The sequence below is a fragment of the Grammomys surdaster genome, unplaced genomic scaffold (assembly GCF_004785775.1).
Source record: "Grammomys surdaster isolate TR1022 unplaced genomic scaffold, NIH_TR_1.0 174, whole genome shotgun sequence".
NCBI lineage: Eukaryota > Metazoa > Chordata > Mammalia > Rodentia > Muridae > Grammomys > Grammomys surdaster.
Window position 1 is genome coordinate 2,336,740 of NW_021604622.1, and position 20,860 is coordinate 2,357,599.

Sequence of the window (20,860 nt, forward strand, 5' to 3'; positions counted from 1 at the left end):
AAGCAACCCACAGACACATATCTGTCAGTGTCATTGCTGTGCAAGAAAGGCATACAGTTCAAGGGGCTGCGACTCATACATTGATTTGTGTATCTTTTGTGGCAATGACAGAGAACTAGGGGTGGAAAAGTGTGTTGTTGACCAGTTTCTTTTTCTCCTTAACTTTTTTTCACAAGGTTTGAAATGGGCTAATATAGACTCTTGTGTCAAGTACTGAGAACAAGATCTAAGTCATTGTCCCAGAATTACTTTCAACTTGGCTTCATTAGCTAACCTTTCCTCAGCACCCAAGCAGTGCAACATCCTTTTTGGGAACTCTAGATGTCTTCGTTAAAGTATAACCTTCTCTTGTTAATGTTTAGCAAATTTATAGGCATGAAGGTGGGCTGGAACCATCACATCTTCCCCTAATTAGAAATACTTAAAATTATTTCTATTTAAAATATTTTATTAAACTTTTTATTTTAAATAAAAATGCTTCGGATTCATCTTTAAAGAGATGAAAACTATAGAGAAGAAAACCATCGTTTAAAGCATATCTCCTTGTGAATATAATTGACACTAACAAAGGGAATCACCATCTTACACCATTAGGTTATTTGCATGACCTTAGGCTAGTCACTCCACCAAATCATCTCCAATTTCTCATTTGCACCAATGACAAAAGATACACAAAAATTGTCTTGTGATTCTTCTTCAGTTCTAAAACTTCATGACTCCAAAAGTTCTAGAAGTGTTTAAAGTGTTTTAGTTTAGAGAGAAACAAATAAAGGGGAATAGGATTTGGGAGTAGAAACAAGTTTACTTTTATATACATTTACACACTAATATTTCTATAATACCAAGATAACTTAAAGCATGCTACACACAATAAAATTATGAAGAAAAAAAATTCAAATATATATAGAATACACCCAAAGTCATGTTAATTTCTCTATATGTGCTTATATTTATATAATGAGATATAAGTTACCAATCTATCTAGATCAATTGTACCACTGTTATTTTTCAAAAGAAAGATGACAGAAATCTACAATTGACTATTGAGGGGGAAAATGCCCTCATAGATTCTGGAGAGATTTATGTGAGTAATGTTTATAATAATAAATAATAAATTAAATATTTACAATAAGCTATCCTAAAAAGACATTAATGCACATTTATCAAATACTATCTGAATAAGACCACATAGTTGCAAGTGCTTCTTTCTTCACGTTCTTCTTGTTATTCTAGTAAACATCTCCAGTGATAACATCATAGATGATGTTATTTCACTCATAAGAGGAGGGACCAGGAAGCAAGCAATTCTCCTGAAGGAGAAGCTTCTCAGAGGAGCCAAGACGATTGATGTGACTGACTTCATCAATTGGGCCTCGTCCTTGGATGACGCTCCAGCTCTCATTAGTCAAAAGGTAAGGAATGATTCTTATGTCTTAACACATAAGATCCTGTCCTTTTCTTACTACACATCCCAGTAGGTTCAGATAACAGTTGCCTTTATAAGACAGATATCTGTATTCTGATGCCTTCATGTGGCTTCCACGGAAAGAACAGCAGAAAGGAAAGACATAGGGCAGAGTCAAACAACTTGGCTAAATTCCTGCTGCTGTCTGTTATTCCCTGGGTAAGAGCCATTTCTGATTTCTACAACATTAAATTCTGCAGCTCTCCATGTATTCTTGAGGATTTATTAAGATCATTCATAGTCTATAGCACAGGTTGGCACAAAACAGTCACCAAAAATGGATAGTTATCTTCAGTCAGCCTTTGGCTCCCCTTGTCTTCTCTGGGTATCATGTATCACCTCCCACCCAGGTATCGTGACTAATCTAAGAGTCATGAAGTGTTCATAATGCTATGACAAACATAAAACCAAAGATGAATAATTCTGTGGTCAGAGAATCAATCCCCTCCTTCTCTCTTTCTTATTTTCCAGTTGAGCTCAAATTCCTGAACTTCAGTGATCCTCCTGCCTCAGCCTTTTGAGTAGCTGAAATTACAAACATGCTCCTTTTCTGATTTTATGTTTTGATTCTGTTTATGAAGCTGGGTCCAACTCTATAGCCTGGCTTGTCTTGAACTCTCAGAAATCCTGCCTTAGCCTTCCAAGTGCTAGGGATACCGATGTGAATCCCCAGACCTACCTCCTGCAAGAAGGTTGCAGACTATCGAAATCCTGATAGTCTGCAACCTTCTTCCTCTTGAAGGGAGGGGGGATATGTTACTATTGTAAAGATGTAAATACTGTTGCTATTCGGCTGTATCTTTCCACTTATTAAAAAATGTCTCCCCCACACCAGTATTATTAGAAAATAGTTTTTTACTTGCTTTTATAGCTTTCAACTTTCCATGTGTGCCTTATGGTTTCTCATTTCCTGTAAAATTTATCTTTGTTTACAATGTCAGTTTGATTACATTTTACAATTGCTGACAATTTTTGGTAGTACTTGTTTTTGAAGAATTTTACTTCTTCATTCTATTTTACGGTCTTTAAAGAGTTAATGAGAGCCACTCAAACTATCTCATTTACAGCACCGAAGAACTCAGAAGCTGAAAATCGCAACCAATTTCTGTTACAGAACCAAAGTCTTTAGTAGAGGTGCACACATAGCTTCACATAAGGTGTGGTAGCTCAGAGTGTAACTCTAGCTGCTTGGAAGGCTCAGGTAGGCGGACTTCAAGGTCAAGGTCCATCTACTCACCTCAGAGAAACTCCGTCTTAAAATTGAAAATAAAGGTGGGAGGAGGAAGGAAAGAAGGAAGGAAAGAAGGGAGGGAGGGAAGAAGGAAGGAAGATAGATGATATAGACAGTTAAGAGATAATAGACAGACAGACAGACTGATGGTATAAGCATGAATTCATGAATTCATCTAGAACAACAGCAACAATAAAAAAGTCATTTTCCCCTAATTAGACACAATGAAAAGTGAAAAAATTGGCTTTATAAGAAAATAAAATCAAAAGAAGCCCATTTGTTAAATATAAATTTTATTTCAATCCGCTATCATGGATTCAGTGAATAAAATTTTAGCCAGAAGATTTTAAGTAAGGAAAGAATTGAAGACTCAGCAGATGACAGTCAAGCTGGCTTGTTCTCTCAGCTCTGTAAACCAAGTTCAGTCTGCCCTTTACAAAGGGATCCAAGGCTGGTCTCTGGATGGTTGTAAACAGTACAGCATATTTTAGAGCTGACAATTCCTATCTGCAGGAATAAAGGCTCTACTGAAATGTCCCCACTGTACTTACTAGAATATTCAAAGATACTCATCAGCTCAGTTAACACAGTGCTTCTGGCTAGGTCCGGCATGTAGTGTATCCTGTTTACCATTCAGATCTTCAGATTAGTAAAGATTCTGTCCACACTAGTCATCTAAGTTTCCTCCTCCACAAATTGAAAGCCCTACTTAATTCACATCAATGTCCCACCTAAATAAATGGCAGCTGTATTGTCCCTAGCACCGCTTTGTAAATATATCTTCTTACAGAGAACATTTAGAAAAGGAGAAATTGTTATATTTTGTTGTTGTTGTTGAATTTCCCTGGGTATTTTTTTAAATCCCCAAGGAGAAATGAAATACAATTAAATTTGACCTTCAAGCACAGTACGGTAACATCTACCTGTAATCCCGTCTATTCATTAGGATGATGTAGAAGAATGACAAGTTTAAGGTCAGTCTGGGCAACCTAATGAGATCTTGCCTCAAAGATAAAAAATGGGTCTTCAGATACATCTCAATGGTAGAGCACTTGCCTAGCATAGACAAGAACCTATGGACCTATCCGCAACATCCTGGTGCCAGAAAACACATACACACACACACACACACACACACACACACACACATATAGACACATACACACACACACACACGTGCATGAGCACACACACACACACACATACATGCACACATCAAGTTTGACCTTGAAATAGATTCTAAGGAGTTTTGCTCTTATAAATCTTATGGAAGTGGAACTTTGAATGATTGAATACTAATTTCAGCAGGTAATTACTGTCTGTGATCAGTAGTTATCCTTTAGGAAAGGAGGGGTATTCTTTTGTCTGTAGACAACATGTCAAGCACTAGAGATGCTCTTAATACCAAAATAATTATCTTTCTACATAATCATATTAAACTCTACAGCCTCTCTCCCTACTACCTTAAACCATTAAATTGTATTTAATCCTCTGCAGCAAAATAATCAATCCGTGATCTACATACTTAGGTTGCCAGATTCATCTTGGAAGAACAACCAGGAAGTCACATTATACTAAGTAAAACAACTGATGATTATGATGATAGTGATAGATATTTTTTCCTATACTATAGTGACGATAGTGGTACTATACTAAATAGAGCTTCCGATATCCCAATATCTAGCTCTTAGCCTCTCTCCACACAGAGGATGTAGGCTGGCCTGTTTTCTCCATATTTACTTTTGTCATAATCTTCGACTTTCAGAAAGATGTTAATTGTAATTTCAACTTGTTTGTAACCTGACACAAATATTCTACAGATCGTCTCCACAGACTAGCTGAACTTTGGTTTTTTTTTTTTTATTCCCCTTGTATCCACTGTTACAATCAAATCCTTAAAATGTCAGCAGAGAGAAACTACATCTATTACAGATTACTAGAGAGATACGAAGCTTACAACTTCTGCCAAAGCAACAGCAGCTAGATGAGTATAGCTGTAATCTAATACACTGGCTTCCTGTAAGGTTCTGTTTGGCCATTATAAGAAACGCGATTATGTAAGTCTGCTTCATTTTCTAAAAGGATGTTATGTAATACAATGTTCCCTTTATGGGAACTCATGGGAAATATTAGTCCTTAATCTCACTTCGATTCTCCTGGATTTCTCATATCCCTGGGATGGATAAATTCCATTGTGTGTTATTCAGTGAACTAGAAGATGTTACCACATTTGTGGCACACCTGGTGCAAATGGATGTGCTCTGGCTTGAATTGTATTCCCTGGGTATCCCTTTTGCCCCTCAGCTTTTCTGTCCTCGGCTTTCCTTTTTTACTTTCCCACTCCCCTCTACCACTCTTACCTTTGAGTAATCTACATTCAGGCTTTCTCGAATGCTAGGAGGTAAGAATGAGTGTTGAACAGATCTACCACTTTGTTCTGCTGCACAAGTCTTATCAGACATGCACTGGATGTCACTGACAGCCAGTGCCTTTATGAGCCAGATGTTAGCGCTGTGCAGGCTATAGCCATAATGGTAGAGTGAACACTGGGTCTCACTCTCTTGTATAAAGGCAAAAGGTAATTCTCACTCTATTATGAGACCACGTTTGGTACACATTGCTAATTATTTTGGCTGTCTGGAAGAGATATTAATGTGATTAATATTAAGCTTGGTATTTTAGCAAGTTTCATGATAAACTGTGTCCACTTACATGTATCTACAATGAGAAGAGAGCTAGTGAGTATAGGAGAAAAACACAAAACCTCTTTTTACTTAATGGACGACAAACTTGGTGATAAAAGATGGGGCATGAAGAAAGGCTTGAGGGGCTACACGGGAACTTTCCTCTGTCTGCCTGTGGTAGTTTTGATGCCAGGATTTAGGCTTCTTTGAAACTGCCACTGCACCATGTCCTTCATCGTTATCTCTTTGAACACTGTTCAGATAATTTTATCTGAACTGTTTCCTCCACGGCCTCTATTCCTGTATCTTAGATTATCTGGCCTTGGCTTTCTTTTGAAGGCAAAACATGATAAATATCTTTTCTCAAAATCCAAAATAACTCTACCACATGCTTACCCTTTTCGTGCCAAGGTGGCAGAGTTGGGAAAAGGTTTCTTTCTTCTAAATAAATAGAACAGAGCTGAAATAGGAGTTAGGATACTATGTAACCAAAACCATGTTAGTAGACAATTGGTATGCCTTAGTAGTTCTTGACATATTCTGGATGTGAGCCCATTCTCCCTTCAAAGTCTTGCAAAGTATTGCTTCTTCCACCTCAGGCTTCTTACTTGCTTAATGATATGGTTGATAACATGTGTCCTCTCTCATTCTTTTTACTTTCAAACATAACCTCCATGATAGCATGCATCAGGACTACTTTTCATCACTAGAGAAACCTCAAAGGTCAAAGCAATACCCCCAACCAATGAATTAGTGTTGTCAGTGATTGAGTGAAGGGTGTTTTACAAGTTCTTTTGCAGAAAAATGACATGAGATTGAATATTTTCTTTCTTACAGCTGTCCCCTATATATAATCTTGTTCCTGTAAAAATAAAAGATGCACACATAAAGAAACAAAATTTGGAAAAAGCTATTGAAGATTATATGGATGAATTCAGTGCTAAAAAGTGCCACCCATGTCAAAACGGAGGTACAGCAATGCTTCTGGATGGACAGTGCCTGTGCTCTTGCCCAATCACATTCAAGGGGCTCGCCTGCGAAATCAGTAAACTAAGATAGCCTTCAGGTGAGATGAATGTGTTTTGATATTACTAAGGACAAGAATACCCATCTCATGGTTAGTTAATATGAAAACGAGCTCTTTAATTACTTTTTAACAAACTCCCATGCTATATCACATCTAGTCTAGATGTATTACTATCTATTGAGTAGTGAATGATAACAAATTAGCCCTCATGTGCTCTTTGATACATGATAGATAGATAGATAGATAGATAGATAGATAGATAGATAGATATAAAGAGATATCAAATTGTAGTTACTATATTACTCTCCCTTTCTTTTGTGCTTGTGTTGCTTCCTTCCTTTCTTTCCTTTCTTCTTTTAGTCTCCTGGTTATTGTAATTTATAGGCAGGATACAGATGTTTCATCCTGAACTCAAGTCAATTAGCATCTCTAGTGAAAGCTTTACTAATTTCCCTAGGAATTAATTCTCTGCTTAAGCATTTCCTATCACTTTCCCTTGGTTATTGCACTATACATTACCTTGACCTTCCCAACAGGACATGAACAACATCTCCTAGTTTAAAAATGTGCTTCACCTTTATGTCTGAAATGTCACTGTAGCCCGGCTGCCTGGACACTGGACTTCATCATAACAGATGAAAAGGAAAGGACATATTCGTGAGTTTATGCACTCAAAGTTGAAGTCCTATTCGACGTTAAGATTTGACATCCTTTTGTTTTCTATAGGAAACAAAGCAAACCCTGGTTTACATGGAAGGGGGAAAAAAGGACAAAAAAATAAAATCCCAGGACTTTCCAGCTTAGCATCCTACCCTGGAGCGAATCCTCACTGCCAAGTGGAAAGCAGCTTGCTTCATGGAAATCCTACCAACCTCTGATGTCGTCTCTGTTTTAGGTCTACTGTGCCTTTCTCCTCTCTTTAATGCCTATAATGCTTCCATTTTTTATTCCTTAATGAAGAGTCAGCAGTGAGATATGCCAGGACTGCCTTTTCCCACAGGCAATGCCAGTCTCTCGATAATAAAACAAAATTAAATTAAAAACAGAATGTTGTGCTAAAAGGCTTTAAGTAATTGCCAAGCTGCTTTGTATGATTAATATATTCCACCAGTCCCATTACCAAGTCTGTACCATGTAATTTAGCTCTATTTACGTAGTTGTTTCATTTGCTTGTTCATTTATATGTGCATGCGCTCATTTGGCAGATGCCGAACACCTACCACATGCACAGGGCTCTGCTCGTGTTAGGCTTTGATGTCCAGCTTAACTCTAAGTGTCTGCTAGGAAGGGCTGCAGTATGTATACCAAAAATTTAGGTTAGGTTAAATCTTGTGAAGTGACCTCTGTTTTGCACAAACTCTAGCTCTGTGTGTGTGTGTGTGTGTGTGTGTGTGTGTGTGTGTGTGTGTGTGAGAGAGAGAGAGAGAGAGAGAGAGAGAGAGACAGAGAGACAGAGAGAGAGACAGAGACAGAAAGAGAGACAGAGAGAGACAGAGAGACAGAGAGAGACAGAGAGAGACAGAGACAGAGAGATAGAAACACAGAGAGAGATAGAGAGAGGGAGAAGGAGAAAGAGACCGAGAGACAGAGACAGAGAGATAGAGAGAAGGAGAGGGAGAGGGAGAAAGAGACAGAGAGAGACAGAAACAAAGAGACAGAAAGGGAGAGTGGTGGAGAGAGGAAAGGAGAGTGGAAGAGAGAAATTAAACATGCATGTGAACACACACACACACACAAACACATACACACACAAGTAGAGGGCTGGAAACAACCTTGGTGCTGGTCTTTGCATTCCACCTAAGACAGGGTCATTTGCTGTTGCTCTGATTTGTGTTCAATTGCACACAGCAGACTAGCTGTTCCTTGAGTTTCAAGGGAGTCTTCTGTCTCTGAGCCCATTTCTCCATAAGAGCTCTGGGGTTGTAGAGACTCCAGGCAGGTGTCTAGCTGTTAGTAGACTCCAGAGGCTCCTTTGCCTTTTTATATGCTGAGCAATCCCCCACGCCCACCCCCGGCCTTGAGAACTTTTGGTTTATTGAAAAGTTCTAAAAGAAAGGAAAAGTAATGGAAGCAGAGAGAGAGTAGACAGAAAGAGGAGACAGAGGGAGATAGAAAAGAAGAGAATAAAGAAATGGGGGGAGGTTCAAAATACTAAAAGGAAAATGCAAACTCAAAATTAGCTATTGTATAGTTAAACATCAGTGTCACATAGCATGCCAATTTCAATGCTGTTCTTATGATTAAGTACTTCATGCGTCTCTAAATTTAGATGTCTTTCAGTTCACAAATAATTCTCCAAAATGAGTGTGCTTACTGAGTACATAAATTATTCACAGGCAAATAATTTCAAAGGTGAATTACTTTTCAAGACTTTTAACAGAAAACAAAAATGTTGCTGGCTATGAGATGGGTTGGAATACAGATTGTTAAGCTTGTTGTGAGACAGTACTCAAAATACTGACTTCTTGGGACTTAAATTTGTCCAGTGAGCTCAAAGGAAATCCCATATTTTTTTGTACCCAAACACCAAATTAACCAGAAAGAATTGTTGAGTACACATAAATTCTGAACTCTCTTCTTAATCCATTGTTGAGAGATTTTGATAGGGAAGTCTCTGGAGAGGCAGGCAAAACTAGAGTAACTCTTAAGAATTCTTTTCATGATTCTGAGTTGCAAATGTCAATTAGAGAATGTGAGGATGATCTGTCTGTCACATCTGCCACTCCACTAACTGCCAGAGTTGATTCAGCTACTGGGCTGGCTGGGAGTGAGGGGTGGGGGTTGAGGGGTGGGGGGGATAGTGTCTCTCTCCTCCCTCACTGTTCCATGTGTGTCCCACTGAAGCTTGGCTGAAAAGAACAAGGAGGCCAACCTTCCCCAAATAGAGGAAGACTGGTCCTTAGACAACGGTAAGAGGAGCTGCACTCCCCTGGTAGAGCCTCCTAACAAGCTCTCAAATGTCAAACAGAAAAGAACAGAAACTTGATCAGACCTCCTAATGTTGGCTTACTCATTTATCATAGTGCAGAAAGGGATGGATGGTAACCATGGAGATGGTCTAAGACACTACATTCTAGTCACAGTCATAGCCATAGCCACAACCATAGTCATAACCCATTCCTGTGGTGCTTCCTCCTCTTCCTCCTCCTCCTCCTCCTCCTCCTTCTTCTCTCTCTCTCTCTCTCTCTCTCTCTCTCTCTATATATATATATATATATATATATATATATATCTATATATATCTATCTTTTACTCTCCTCCCCCCCCTCTCCCCTAGAGCTCTCATATACTCAGCAAGTACCCTGCTGCTGAGCTACACACTCACCCCCAGGTTCCTAATTGGTGGTTCAGCCCTCTAACTTCACATTCAAATGTGGACTGTCTGTCTGGCAAAGTACTTTTCCAGCAGGGTGCACTCTTGAGACATCATCATATACAACCCAACAGCAATCAGTGCAAAGCAGAAAGTCTCTAACTCTAAGGGAGAGAGGACACCTAGATAGGAAAGGTGGTAATGACCAGCAAGAGGCACTCTATGTACTTGTCTGTTTGGAAAAAACGGGGTGTACCTTTGTCCAGTGTGGCTGCCTCATCCCATGTGCCCTCGGAAGAGGTACACCATCCATCATTCTGGGATATATATGAGGATAATCGCCCTCTGAACTTCATACTGCACATTAGAAGCTCTCACATTGAACAACTATCGAAAGAGACTATTATCAAAAGGACTCAGAAAATTAGATGAGTAACCGTGTTTCCTGGGTCCTGGTAGGCTGAAGAAGGGCCAGAACCTTCTGGGTTGTTACACATTGCCCTTTTCACACATGGGCTGCTTATTCATCTCTTATCACTGACAATTAAAAGAAGCCTGTTGACTTTCATTATATATCTATCATATATATATCATACATATATATATGGATTTGGGAAAATATCCTCACCCAATCTCACACTGTTGTCTTTCCCCCACAGCCATTTAACTACAGGGAACCCAACAACAGCAGCTCCTGAGTGTGTCCTAAACAGTTACTTATGAGAGAGATCCTAAAATGTTGGGTCAAACACATGTTTAAATTTTTTAATAAAATTTTTTCCATTTGCACATAATTCACAGAAGAGTTAACACCTCTCCACTTCTCCCTCTCCTTTTCCTTCCACCCCAATCTTATACCATATATATATTATCATGCTAAGAACAGTAACATGCTCTAAGAGAAAACAAAAGTGTGGCTGTTTAACAATGGACAAGTTACTGAATATGTCTAAACCCTAAATATGCTCAGGGATAATAATACATCCTTCATAGAACTGATGTGCAAATTCACTGAGGTCACGCACTTAAGAACTTCGCACCTCATAGAGTACAGTATAGCCTACAGTAACGATTACAATTGTCATCATGCAAGGCTATTGGTCAAAATCCTTATAAATGCAGCATCTGTAACATTAGACAAATGAGAAGATTCAAATCTGAAAATTGGGATAAATAGCACATGTCAGAACACCTTAGGAACTTTGCTCTAGACAACAGGTTTGGTGACATTTGTTGTTGTTGTTGTTGTTGTTGTTGTTGCTTTAAAGACTGTCTTAGTCTCTTTTGTCTACTATAACAACAAATGTTAAACAATAGCTTACAGCAACAGAGATGTGTTTCTTGCCTGTGTAGAGGTTTATGACAAGATGGAGATACCAGCAGATCCCACAGCCCGGTGAAAGCAAGCTGTACCTCACAGATGGCCTCTTCCCACTGTGTCCTCAGACGAAGGAAGGAGGAAGTAAGCTTCCTCAGCCCCATTAGTGATGCTTCTCCTCCATCTCACAAAGACTCTGCTCTCACGACCTCACCATCTCCCAGCAGCCCCGCTTCCCAGTCCCTTCACAGTCAGGATTAGGTCTCATTAGGTTCATAGATTTGGTGCAAGCAAGTGTTCATAACAAATAGTTGTTTGTATGTTTTTGTTTGTTTTAAAAATATTATCATGGCCAAATACAGATAGCATTCAGTTTACTCTTTTGACTGTGCAGGGTGACACATGTCTGCAGTCCTAAGAAAGATGATAGAAAGAGGGAACACACATTTGAGGGCAGCTTGGATTACATCCAGAGATTTTTGTCTAAAAACAAAAAGATTTTCGATATGAAGTAACAATTTTTTTTATTTATTTTAAGTATTTGTAAGTGTTCAGTTCAATGGCATTAAGTACATTTACACCAATATTCAACATCTGTGAACTTTTTTGTTTGTTTGTTTGTTTGTTTTTTGTTTGTTTGTTTGTTTGTTTGTTTTCAACTCAAATGGAAGCCCTGAACCTGTTAAGCAATGACTCCTCTTCATTCTGGTTTCCACTCTTCTATTTTCTGTTTCTAGGAATTTGCCTATGTTAGGTAGGCATCACCTGTGAATGGGACAACAGAACATTTGTTCTTTTGTGTGTGGCTTATTTCACTTAGCATAATGCGTCAAAGTTCCTCTCTGCTGTAGCATATGTCAGTACATTACCACTTTGCTTTGTTTTTGTGACATGGACTTCCAGAACTACCCATAAGAATGCATTAGTGCTGCAGATAGAGAAGTGGCTTAGTAACTAAGAACACTGTCTTCCTATCCAGGGAACTGGGTTGGATTCCTTGCACTCACATGGCAGCTCACACGTATTTGTAACTCCAGGTATAGGGTTTCAATGCCCTTTTCTGCATTCTGTGGGCATTGACCACACATGGTACATGGACATGAATGCAGACAAAACTGTCATACTCATAAAGTAATAAAATATTTTTAAGACACTGGGATCCAAGAAGTAAGAAACAAAGGACACAACAGACTCACAGAGATTCAAGTCCCCAAATACCCAAGGAAAGGGTAAGGCATGAGTTAGAAACCCAACAGCAAAACCACAGAATATGGGATTCAAAAGAGAACCTATGAGCCCAAACAGGTCCTTTTAAGAAACTAATGGCCTTTGTCTTTTTGCTGACCGTGTCAGTTGGGATGATAAAAGTCTGTTTAGAATCTGGATTGTTTTTCCATACTCCTGCTTAGTAAACAGTCACCTGGGTTCACACAGGAGGAACAGCTGTTCCTTGCCCTTCTGCAGTTAAACATAACTTTCTCTTCCAATTGAAACATATTAAGAACACTTCTTTGACCAAAGGGTGAGTTCATTTGTCGCTGAAAGCCAATAAAATTCTTTCTTCTAGATCCGTGAGGTTTTTTTAGATGCTTTTAGACTTATTTTTTAATGTTATGCACATAAGTGTTTTGTCTGCATGTAAGTCTGCATACTGCATGCCTGCTGGATGCCCTGGGTGATCAGAAGAGGATACCAGATCAACTGCCCTCCACTGCTGAGCCATCTATCCAGCACCTGAACAGCTTTATTTTGATTATTTTCAACTATAAATATGTGTTTGTGTGTGTGTTTGTGTGTGTGTGTGTGTGTGCCCACATACATGTGGGTGCACATAGATGTAAGTGTCTGTGGAGGTCAAATGTTCCAGATTCCCCTGGAGGTCTAGTTATAGGTGTGTAAGTCACCTTCCGTGGGTGCTGGAAACCAATCTCAGGTCCTCTGAAAAAGCAAGTCACTTTTACCTGCTCAGCTATGTCTCCAGTTCCCAGATTCTTGATGGTCTAAAATACAATTTGCTTTCCTAAAACATAGAGAGAAAGGGGAAAACAACAACAAAAAACAGACTCATGTTTTAAAAACAAAAAGTAAAAGAGAATAGGCCTAATTAAGGAAGTGCCCACTCTTCCTTACTCAACTTCCTTAACCACACCTCTTCTGGCTTTCCCTGTTCCTAGCTGTTCCATATCTGGCCAAGCAATAGCCTTAGATATCCTTGAACTCCTATGAATCTGCTTCCGGACTCTGAGTTGCCCTTTGCTGGCACAGTCCAAATGTGTGTCAATCAAAAGACACAAGCTTATACAATAAGGGTTTTAGCTGACCTTGCTGGTGGGGTGGGGGTGAGAGTGAGGGTGGGGAGTCAGGTCACTAACCAAGCCTGATTTTGATTCCGCATCACAGAGCAGCAGTACAACCCTCTCAGTGGATGGTTCTGTTTCAGCTGAGCAATCTCCCACAATGGGCTTTGTGGGGTGGCATACGCATACAGTATTAACATACAAAGCCATATGCTCTCTTAATCAGATTCAAAAAAGAACCTATGAGCCCAAACAGGTCTTTTTAAGAAACTAATTCGTGATCTGGGGGTGGGGTTAGGGAGAAGTGTGAAGATTAATTCTCGCTGAAGGAGGTGAGAATCTGGTGGGTAGCTTAAGCCAACCCATGTGACGTCATTGGAGAACCATAAAAGAAATACACTGAAAAAGTATCATCTGAGGCATAGCAGCAAGAATCCGGAGAAAGGGAGGGGGATATCCGAGGAGACTTCCAGGAGGAGGTGACACCCGCCGTTCTATGCTCTCTCTCCCCTCTCAGATCTTCCATCCAGGCCTGTAAGTGTTGTGCACCATGCTCCTTTGATGATATAATTGATGGAACGTTAAGCGTGTTTTGAAAACATAATCACTAGTGTTTCTTAAATGTTGTCACTGCTTCCCCTTCCTCTACTTGTAAACTGACTTTTTTTTTCTTTTACACTCAGTTGGTTTCTTTTCACAGCCCAGTATGCCTAGGTCTCGCCATTTCCATGTGGTTACTATAGCGATCACGGGAGCCGCAGGCTCATTTCTCCTTTGCTTGAGAAAAAAATATTTCCTGCAATGCAAATCGGAAAAGGGAGCATGTATCCCATGGTTTGAAGAATTATCAACACTTTGCATCCCCTGAGTGACTCCTCCCTGCCAGGAGAAGGGAGCTTTTAGAACCCAAGCTGAAATGCAACTTTATGGTTTCAAAATGCAACTTTGCCTTTTGAAGATGATCGCCATTTTGAAGATGGCACACATCTGTAGTGCTTTCCTGTGTTTCCTGCCTTACCATGTCAATCAGGGTCTGATGGATCTAACTTCACAGGAAATATGGTCCCTGTGTTTCTCATCATTGCAAGCTAGGATGCTTCACCTATCTCCTAAAGTTCCAAAAAATAAAAATAGAAACATATTAGATTTTTAGAGTTGGGAAATACAACCCTTTGCCTTTCCTGACTTAGCCAAGGTGTCTTAAAACTTCAGTAGCAACAGAAACGGACCTCAGCCTGCATTTAGAGATAAGCACAGGTTCAAATGGAAAGCACATAACTGAAGTGCTTGTCTCACTGGCTAAATGTTTAATAAGTGATTGCTAAATTCCTGATTACCATATAAGTTTTATTCAGTTTGGGCTATGAAGGGGATGGTGGGCTAAGAATAAGATATCCTATAGCTCGTGGTGAAAATTCCTCCAAAAGCTTTGGACTCACTTGGGAAATTTAAACAAGTCCTGATGTTCAGGTTTCAACCCAAGAGAGCCTAGTTAGAGGCTGAGGTGAAGTTTGCATAGTGGTATATTTTAAAAACTTCCTGCTTGAGTCTGGTGTACAGCCTAGCTGTGGACTACTGTTTTCAACTCCAACCAGTACCTGCACTGTAATAATCTCCACTCCAACAGATTATTTCTGATGGTTCCATCCCAATGCCTCTGCATCCAAGCGTGTCGTGTCTACAAGCCTGCTTTCCATAACTCTACTTTGTCCTGAGCATTCTCCCAAATTCATGAGTTGTTTATTGGATATCAGAGACCAGTTGCTGATGACTCTCCTAGGTTAGGACTACACCTTGAGCTCCACCCCTCTTTATAATGCCTAAAGATGGTAGGGTAATCGCCAGACTCCATTCTATCCCTTGGCGTAGCTTCTCAGTCATGCCTTGCTCCCTTGCTTCAACAATGATGCTATCTCTGTTTCTAATCACTGGTTCTTAGAAAGATTTTCATTTTAAGAAAGAAATGGGGAACATATTTTCTCTTTAAGGCTCTTTCCCTTTTTGTTGGACACGATAGTGACTAAAGTTAGCTCTGTGTCCAGTTCAGAAACTTGGTCACCCTGTGCTAAATAAACATCCTAGAATCTAACAGAAGAGCTAGAACCCTGCAGCCCAGAGCTCAGGATTCAGCTGGTTTTCCATGCTGCTGAACCAAAAATGACCTTTGACCTTAAACTCACCTTAATAGCAAATTCTACACTCAAAATATATGAGCTAAATTCATATTAGGATATATTTAGAGTGGCTGATTGGGGAGCATGAGGTCTGCGAATGAAATAAAATCCCGTGAACTATATCTAGTTCAGAATATATCAATTTAGCAGTGTGAGCAATGGAAGCAGTTGGCACTAACAATGCTCCACAATTAGCAAACAGGTCACTTCGCTTCACATTCACTGCGTTTTCTGAATGAAATGAATGGCATTCTTCGAGAATCTTAATGAATATGTGTGCCACTTAAATTCCAGGGCATGGGTTCTAATATATTAGAGTTGTCCATTAAATGCTAAGGATCCTTTTTTTAAATTTTATAGTTATTTTTTGCTCAAGTAGTATGTATTTGGGTTTGAAACCTTGGAAATCAAGAGTGTAGAACAAAACAAGAATATTCATTGTACCTCTAATCAAACCGATCACTACTAACATTTTAGTGTGGGTCCTTCGTGGATGGATGGATAGATGGCTAGATGGATAAAAGATTGATAGATATGGATAGATGGATGATTGATAGAGATATATAATGATAGATAGATAGACAGATAGGCAGACAGACAGATAGATAGATACATAGATAGATAGATAGATAGATAGATAGATAGATAGATAGATAGATAGATATAGATAGATAGATGATAGATAGATACATAGATACATAGATATATAGATATAGTCAGATAATTATCCAATATTTGCATTCACATATATCCCAAAATAGAAGCTTTTAAATAAAATCAGATTAATAACACTGGAAATTTAGTATTCAGATAATTTTTCAATTTGGCATTAATCTTTCAGACCTCAAAGCTTCATCTATCCCTTCTCTTGTGTTATCAACTATAACAAAAAGAAACAAGGCCAGTCATACAATGTTCCTGGACTGAGATAAAATGCAAATAGGGCCCTTCCATATCAATGTGTGAAGGCTGGTTAGACCACACTGCTCAGAAAAGGAAGTAGGCTCTTCACAGCTAACTTGCACATTCACTGCCGGGAGTCACAGCATCTGCAGGGTCACAGAGTGCAAGGCGTATCGGCTCTTTCCAATAAACATGGTAAGTCACGGATTTTATGACTCTCTGATCTCCAGGCAAATACGCTGATCTTCTGTACTGGGGAAGAGGGGGCTCATGCCCAAGTTCTCACTGCCTCTGGAGTTGGCACTTGCCCACTGCTGTCCTTGTGTTGAGGAAGCTGCTGTGTCTATTCTGCCCCTTTTGAGATCGAGGCTTTGGAAGTTCCCTTTTCAGAGTCTAGCTGTAAGAAGGGAGGAAAGTATCTGCCTCACAGAGAGAAAAGTTGAATTTTTTGTCTTTGACACTAAACAGGGTTGTGTGACAGAGTAGTGCCATAGTTATGGTTCCTGGGGTGAGCACTTTAGGTCTCCAACAAAGATTCCAGTGATGTGTGTTGGGCAGCTTTGCTTCTGAAGGTTTGACAGCATGTGGTTTTGGAAAAGGAGTTATTTTGTTTGAAAATGCATTCTACTATTATAATTAAGCAAAGAAAACAAAGCTCAAGTAACCCAAACCTTAGGAACAGGCTGTGTTCCCAAAGTTAATTGAAAGTCATTATTTGGAGCACATTAAAACAGTGAATGGGTTCCCAGGTGTACCACAAAAACTAGCTTAACCTATAATGTCACCGAGCTACACTAACGTTCTGCTCCACAGTTTTTGCACCATTTACCTATGAAGAATTAACTCCCCTGAACTGTGTGAGATTTTGCTCCCTGATTCAGGAAGAAAACCATATTTTTTAATCTCATAACTGTCTCTGCATGCCACCCACCACCCACCAAGGACTGGGAATGTCCCAGCCCTTCTCTTGATACAGAGAGACAGTCACTTCCTTTGGTGATGTCCACTGAGAAGACAGCATCTGAGACTACAATGCCCACAGTTTGGTGTAATGGAAGAAAGCAAAGGGCTCCTCCAGAACTGTTTGAGGCAGGATTAAGAAAGTGTAGAAGTCAGAGAATATAACTCTGCGCCGGAGGAAAGAGTGAGCAGGAAGAGAGACAGGGGAGAGTTGCAGAGTCATAGGGGAGGGGAGTGCACAGCAGCTGAAGAAATGGAGGCACACAGCTCTTCCAGCTCTATCTGAAGTGTCACCAATCCTGCGGTCTCCTCGCACTGAGCCTTTGGGGTCCAGGATTCTTAGAAACAGTTTAACTTAGTTACTGATACTTCTCTCAAAATTAAAGGAGAGAACTACAGTTTACAGAGACTTACAGTGTATGGATTTCTAAAGGGAAACAACAATGTGACAATTAGGGAGAAGAAAAGAAATGTAACTGACCAACTCTTTCATCAGAACTGCTATTTTCTTACTGTAGAAGTGACACATCTTACCTCAAGAGCTTCTTGGAAATATAGATCTATAAAAATGAAACAATAAAGAACTCTATAGTCCAAAGGGACAGTCTGTAAATTTGTATCTATTCTTCTAGAATTTCATCAGTCTAAATACGTATTTTACAAGCATAATTTTCTGTGTTATTATAACAAATAAAGCTATTGCTCGTTGTATTTTAATTTAAAGTAACTTGGCTAGCGTCTAAGTTACAATGTCATTTTTAGTGATGGATATTTTAGTAATGGAACATTTTAAACAATTATGTGGTATCAATAATTTATCTTAATCATTTTCATAAGATTGGGGATTTCTGGGATTTTTTTTGTCTTATTTCTATTTCCCTCTCTCTTCCTCTAGGATAGGACAATTAGACATTTCAGTTAGTTTATTTCATTTCCCCTTTTTCCTTACTGTGGTATAGGGAAGATCATCATAGCACTGGTGATTTTCCATTGACAAAATTATCATAAAATGACAAAATGGCAAAAGAACCCAACACATTTAATTAAGACTCCCAATACTAATTCTCTTCTTGAAGATCTAAAGTTTGCCTTTTGAGAGCAGCATAAGTAACATCCGTCCAAAAGTAGGCACGTGGTATGTGTATGCATACCTTTGTACATACGCACACCTGTCTGTAGATTATCAAGATCATACTTTATCTCTCCCCAGCATTATCTTTGACAGACTATAACAGGAAGACTCTAACTTTCTCCTTGAAAGATACCATCATATATACAGATTGATATAGATAGATATATCTGTATTTACCAGTCCTAATAGGTTAACTTTACTTTCCACTCTTATGCTTTTTCATAAGCCTCTTAAGCTCCAGGTTTGTTTCTCCATCTAGTGATGCTGGCACTGGAAGCAATTTTCCTACTGTGCTGATGAGCACAGAAAAGTGCAATTATAAAGCAGCTATCAAGGCACAGACACATGCCAGATACTAAGGAGAGCTGGATGCTTTCCTTCTAATCTCCAATACATACTTTCCAAAGAAGATAGAGACACTCCAGAATCCCAAGAAGGAGTGACGTTGGCAGTTAACACTAGTCAGCCAGAGACACGGTTATTAAATTGTGTAATAACTCTTAGAGATGCCAGCTGCCTGCATTAGTTGTTGTCCTTGTCGCTGTGCTAAGAAACAGCTTAAGGGGAGTAGGCCTTATTTTTGGATCATCGTTTAAGGAGATGTAGCCCATTATGGTAGAGAAGGTTTGATGGTAGGACCAGCTCTTGTCCCTGACAACAGAGGTGTGAGGCTGTTGCTTATATCTCAGTAGAGCAGGAAGCAAAAGCGCTCTGGCTGGAATTGGGGCTGGTGTATAACCCATAAGACCTACCCACACACACCAGTAACCCACTTCCTCCGGCTAGGCCTTACCTCCTTCAGGTTATCTACTCTCTTTCTGAGACTTAGTGCACTTAGCTATAAAATGCTTACTGGCAGTAAGACGAGTTAGACTGAAAATGCCTCCCATATTCAAATCTTCCAGGCTAGGACTCATGGAGTGGTTCTGGGCAGTTGTGGTACCTTCAGGAGGTGGGGCCTAGTTAGAAGAAGTGGGTTACTGGTATGTAATACAGCTATTAAATATTGGAATTAGGATCTGAACACAAGTCTGTCTGTTCTCAAAGCCTGGGTCTTTCTAGATTTTGTAACATTCTAGAAAGCAATTGCATGAGAAATAAAAGCCCAGGACTGTCTCTTGGAGTTGCAGGGAGTTCTTCACAAAGGTAATCCTTCTTACCCAAACAAGAAATCAGTAGCCACACCTGCTTCTGTCATGACTGCCATGAAACATTCTGTTTTCAGAGTACGAACTCTAGGAAAGTATTTCAGGTGTTCCTGGGATGGGATACTGAAAGGGCAGGTCCCTGGCTTTGTTTTCTTTTGCCCCCAGAATTCAAGGCAGAGATGAACTGATTAAGTACCCCCATCCTCATCCCTCCCCTCCCCCAAGCTGTCTGCTGTCTTACCACATATGATAACCCAAGTGGTTCCTGGGAAAATATGCCTTCTATTGTCACTCTCGACTACTTACCGGTAAAGAAACTGAGCGATTTGTGGATAAAGCACATAAGTACTTTGTGCTAGGAGGGTGAACATATGAGATTTCCAGATGGCTGACCTCTACAGACTCACTGTTGTGCTGAGCTCACGCCCCACTGAGCAACAGGCGCTGGGATCCAGGCTCAGTTTCCTCATTTCTTCATAAGGGATCTCGACCCAAATCCTCTAGAGCAGCTCTGTAAAGCTACAGATCTAGCCTAAATGGTCTCTGATGTTGTCCCTCATAATATTCTGGAATTTAAGACGGAAAGGATGAAGGCAGTGAATATCTAACATCTGGCCTTGCACAGAATAGGTAATTTTACTGTTCTAAACAGAAATAATAGGATAATAATAACCTTTTCACATGAGAAGTACTTTTAGGGAATCCAATTTATAAAGCGTACTGGAAAACAGAGAATGAGCTATTCCAGTAATGTATAGTGTTTTTCAAGTGCTCATAAGTATGCAGAAAGATATTTTATGCATAAATTTTGAAAAGTTTGAGAAATGAAGTAAAGCTTGTAATTGGGGTCCTTGGCATGTTTTGCTCTTCACATTTTGCCTCTGTCTACACATGAACTTTAACACATGAAACATGCTTGAGGTGTGTTAGCGCTCATCCACCCATCAAAGATTTGCTAGGCCATTTCTCCACATCTGGGCTCTGCTAGCCCAGCAGACAACATGTGAACAGCACAGATGGGGTCTTTTTCCCAAAGTTTCCGTTCACTGATTGGTTCTCAGACCAGTGTACCTCAAGATCCCCAGGAAAGGTAAGAGTGGGGCCTGAGAATTTGCACTTCTGATTATCTTCCTGCTGCAACTGAAAGAAAGAAAGAAAGAAAGAGAGAGAGAGAGAGAGAGAGAGAGAGAGAGAGAGAGAGAGAGAGA

The 20,860-nt window shown here is 39.7% G+C and overlaps 2 protein-coding genes across 4 annotated transcripts in view; both read left to right on the forward strand.

Moving 5' to 3' along the window:
- The window catches only part of C9 (complement C9), a 47,844-nt gene extending 40,389 nt beyond the window's left edge, over positions 1 to 7,455 (forward strand). The window contains exons 9-11 of the mRNA XM_028767553.1: positions 1,234 to 1,412; positions 6,218 to 6,446; positions 7,134 to 7,455. Of these exons, the coding sequence (XP_028623386.1) occupies positions 1,234 to 1,412; positions 6,218 to 6,439 (401 nt within the window). The 3' untranslated portion in view covers positions 6,440 to 6,446; positions 7,134 to 7,455. The remainder of the gene's footprint in view (positions 1 to 1,233; positions 1,413 to 6,217; positions 6,447 to 7,133) is intronic.
- A 6,335-nt stretch (positions 7,456 to 13,790) lies between these two features.
- Positions 13,791 to 20,860, forward strand: part of Fyb1 (FYN binding protein 1) — a 131,014-nt gene continuing 123,944 nt past the window's right edge. Inside the window, exon 1 of one of the 3 annotated variants that reach the window (XM_028767677.1) lies at positions 13,791 to 13,869. Coding sequence is in view for 1 of the 3 variants with exons in the window: in XM_028767676.1 (XP_028623509.1) it covers positions 16,605 to 16,607 (3 nt within the window). In the remaining 2 variants the exon portion in view is untranslated. Of the gene's footprint in view, positions 13,870 to 16,502; positions 16,608 to 20,860 lie in introns of those variants that run through there. The other 2 variants (XM_028767676.1, XM_028767675.1) reach the window with 2 other exon arrangements.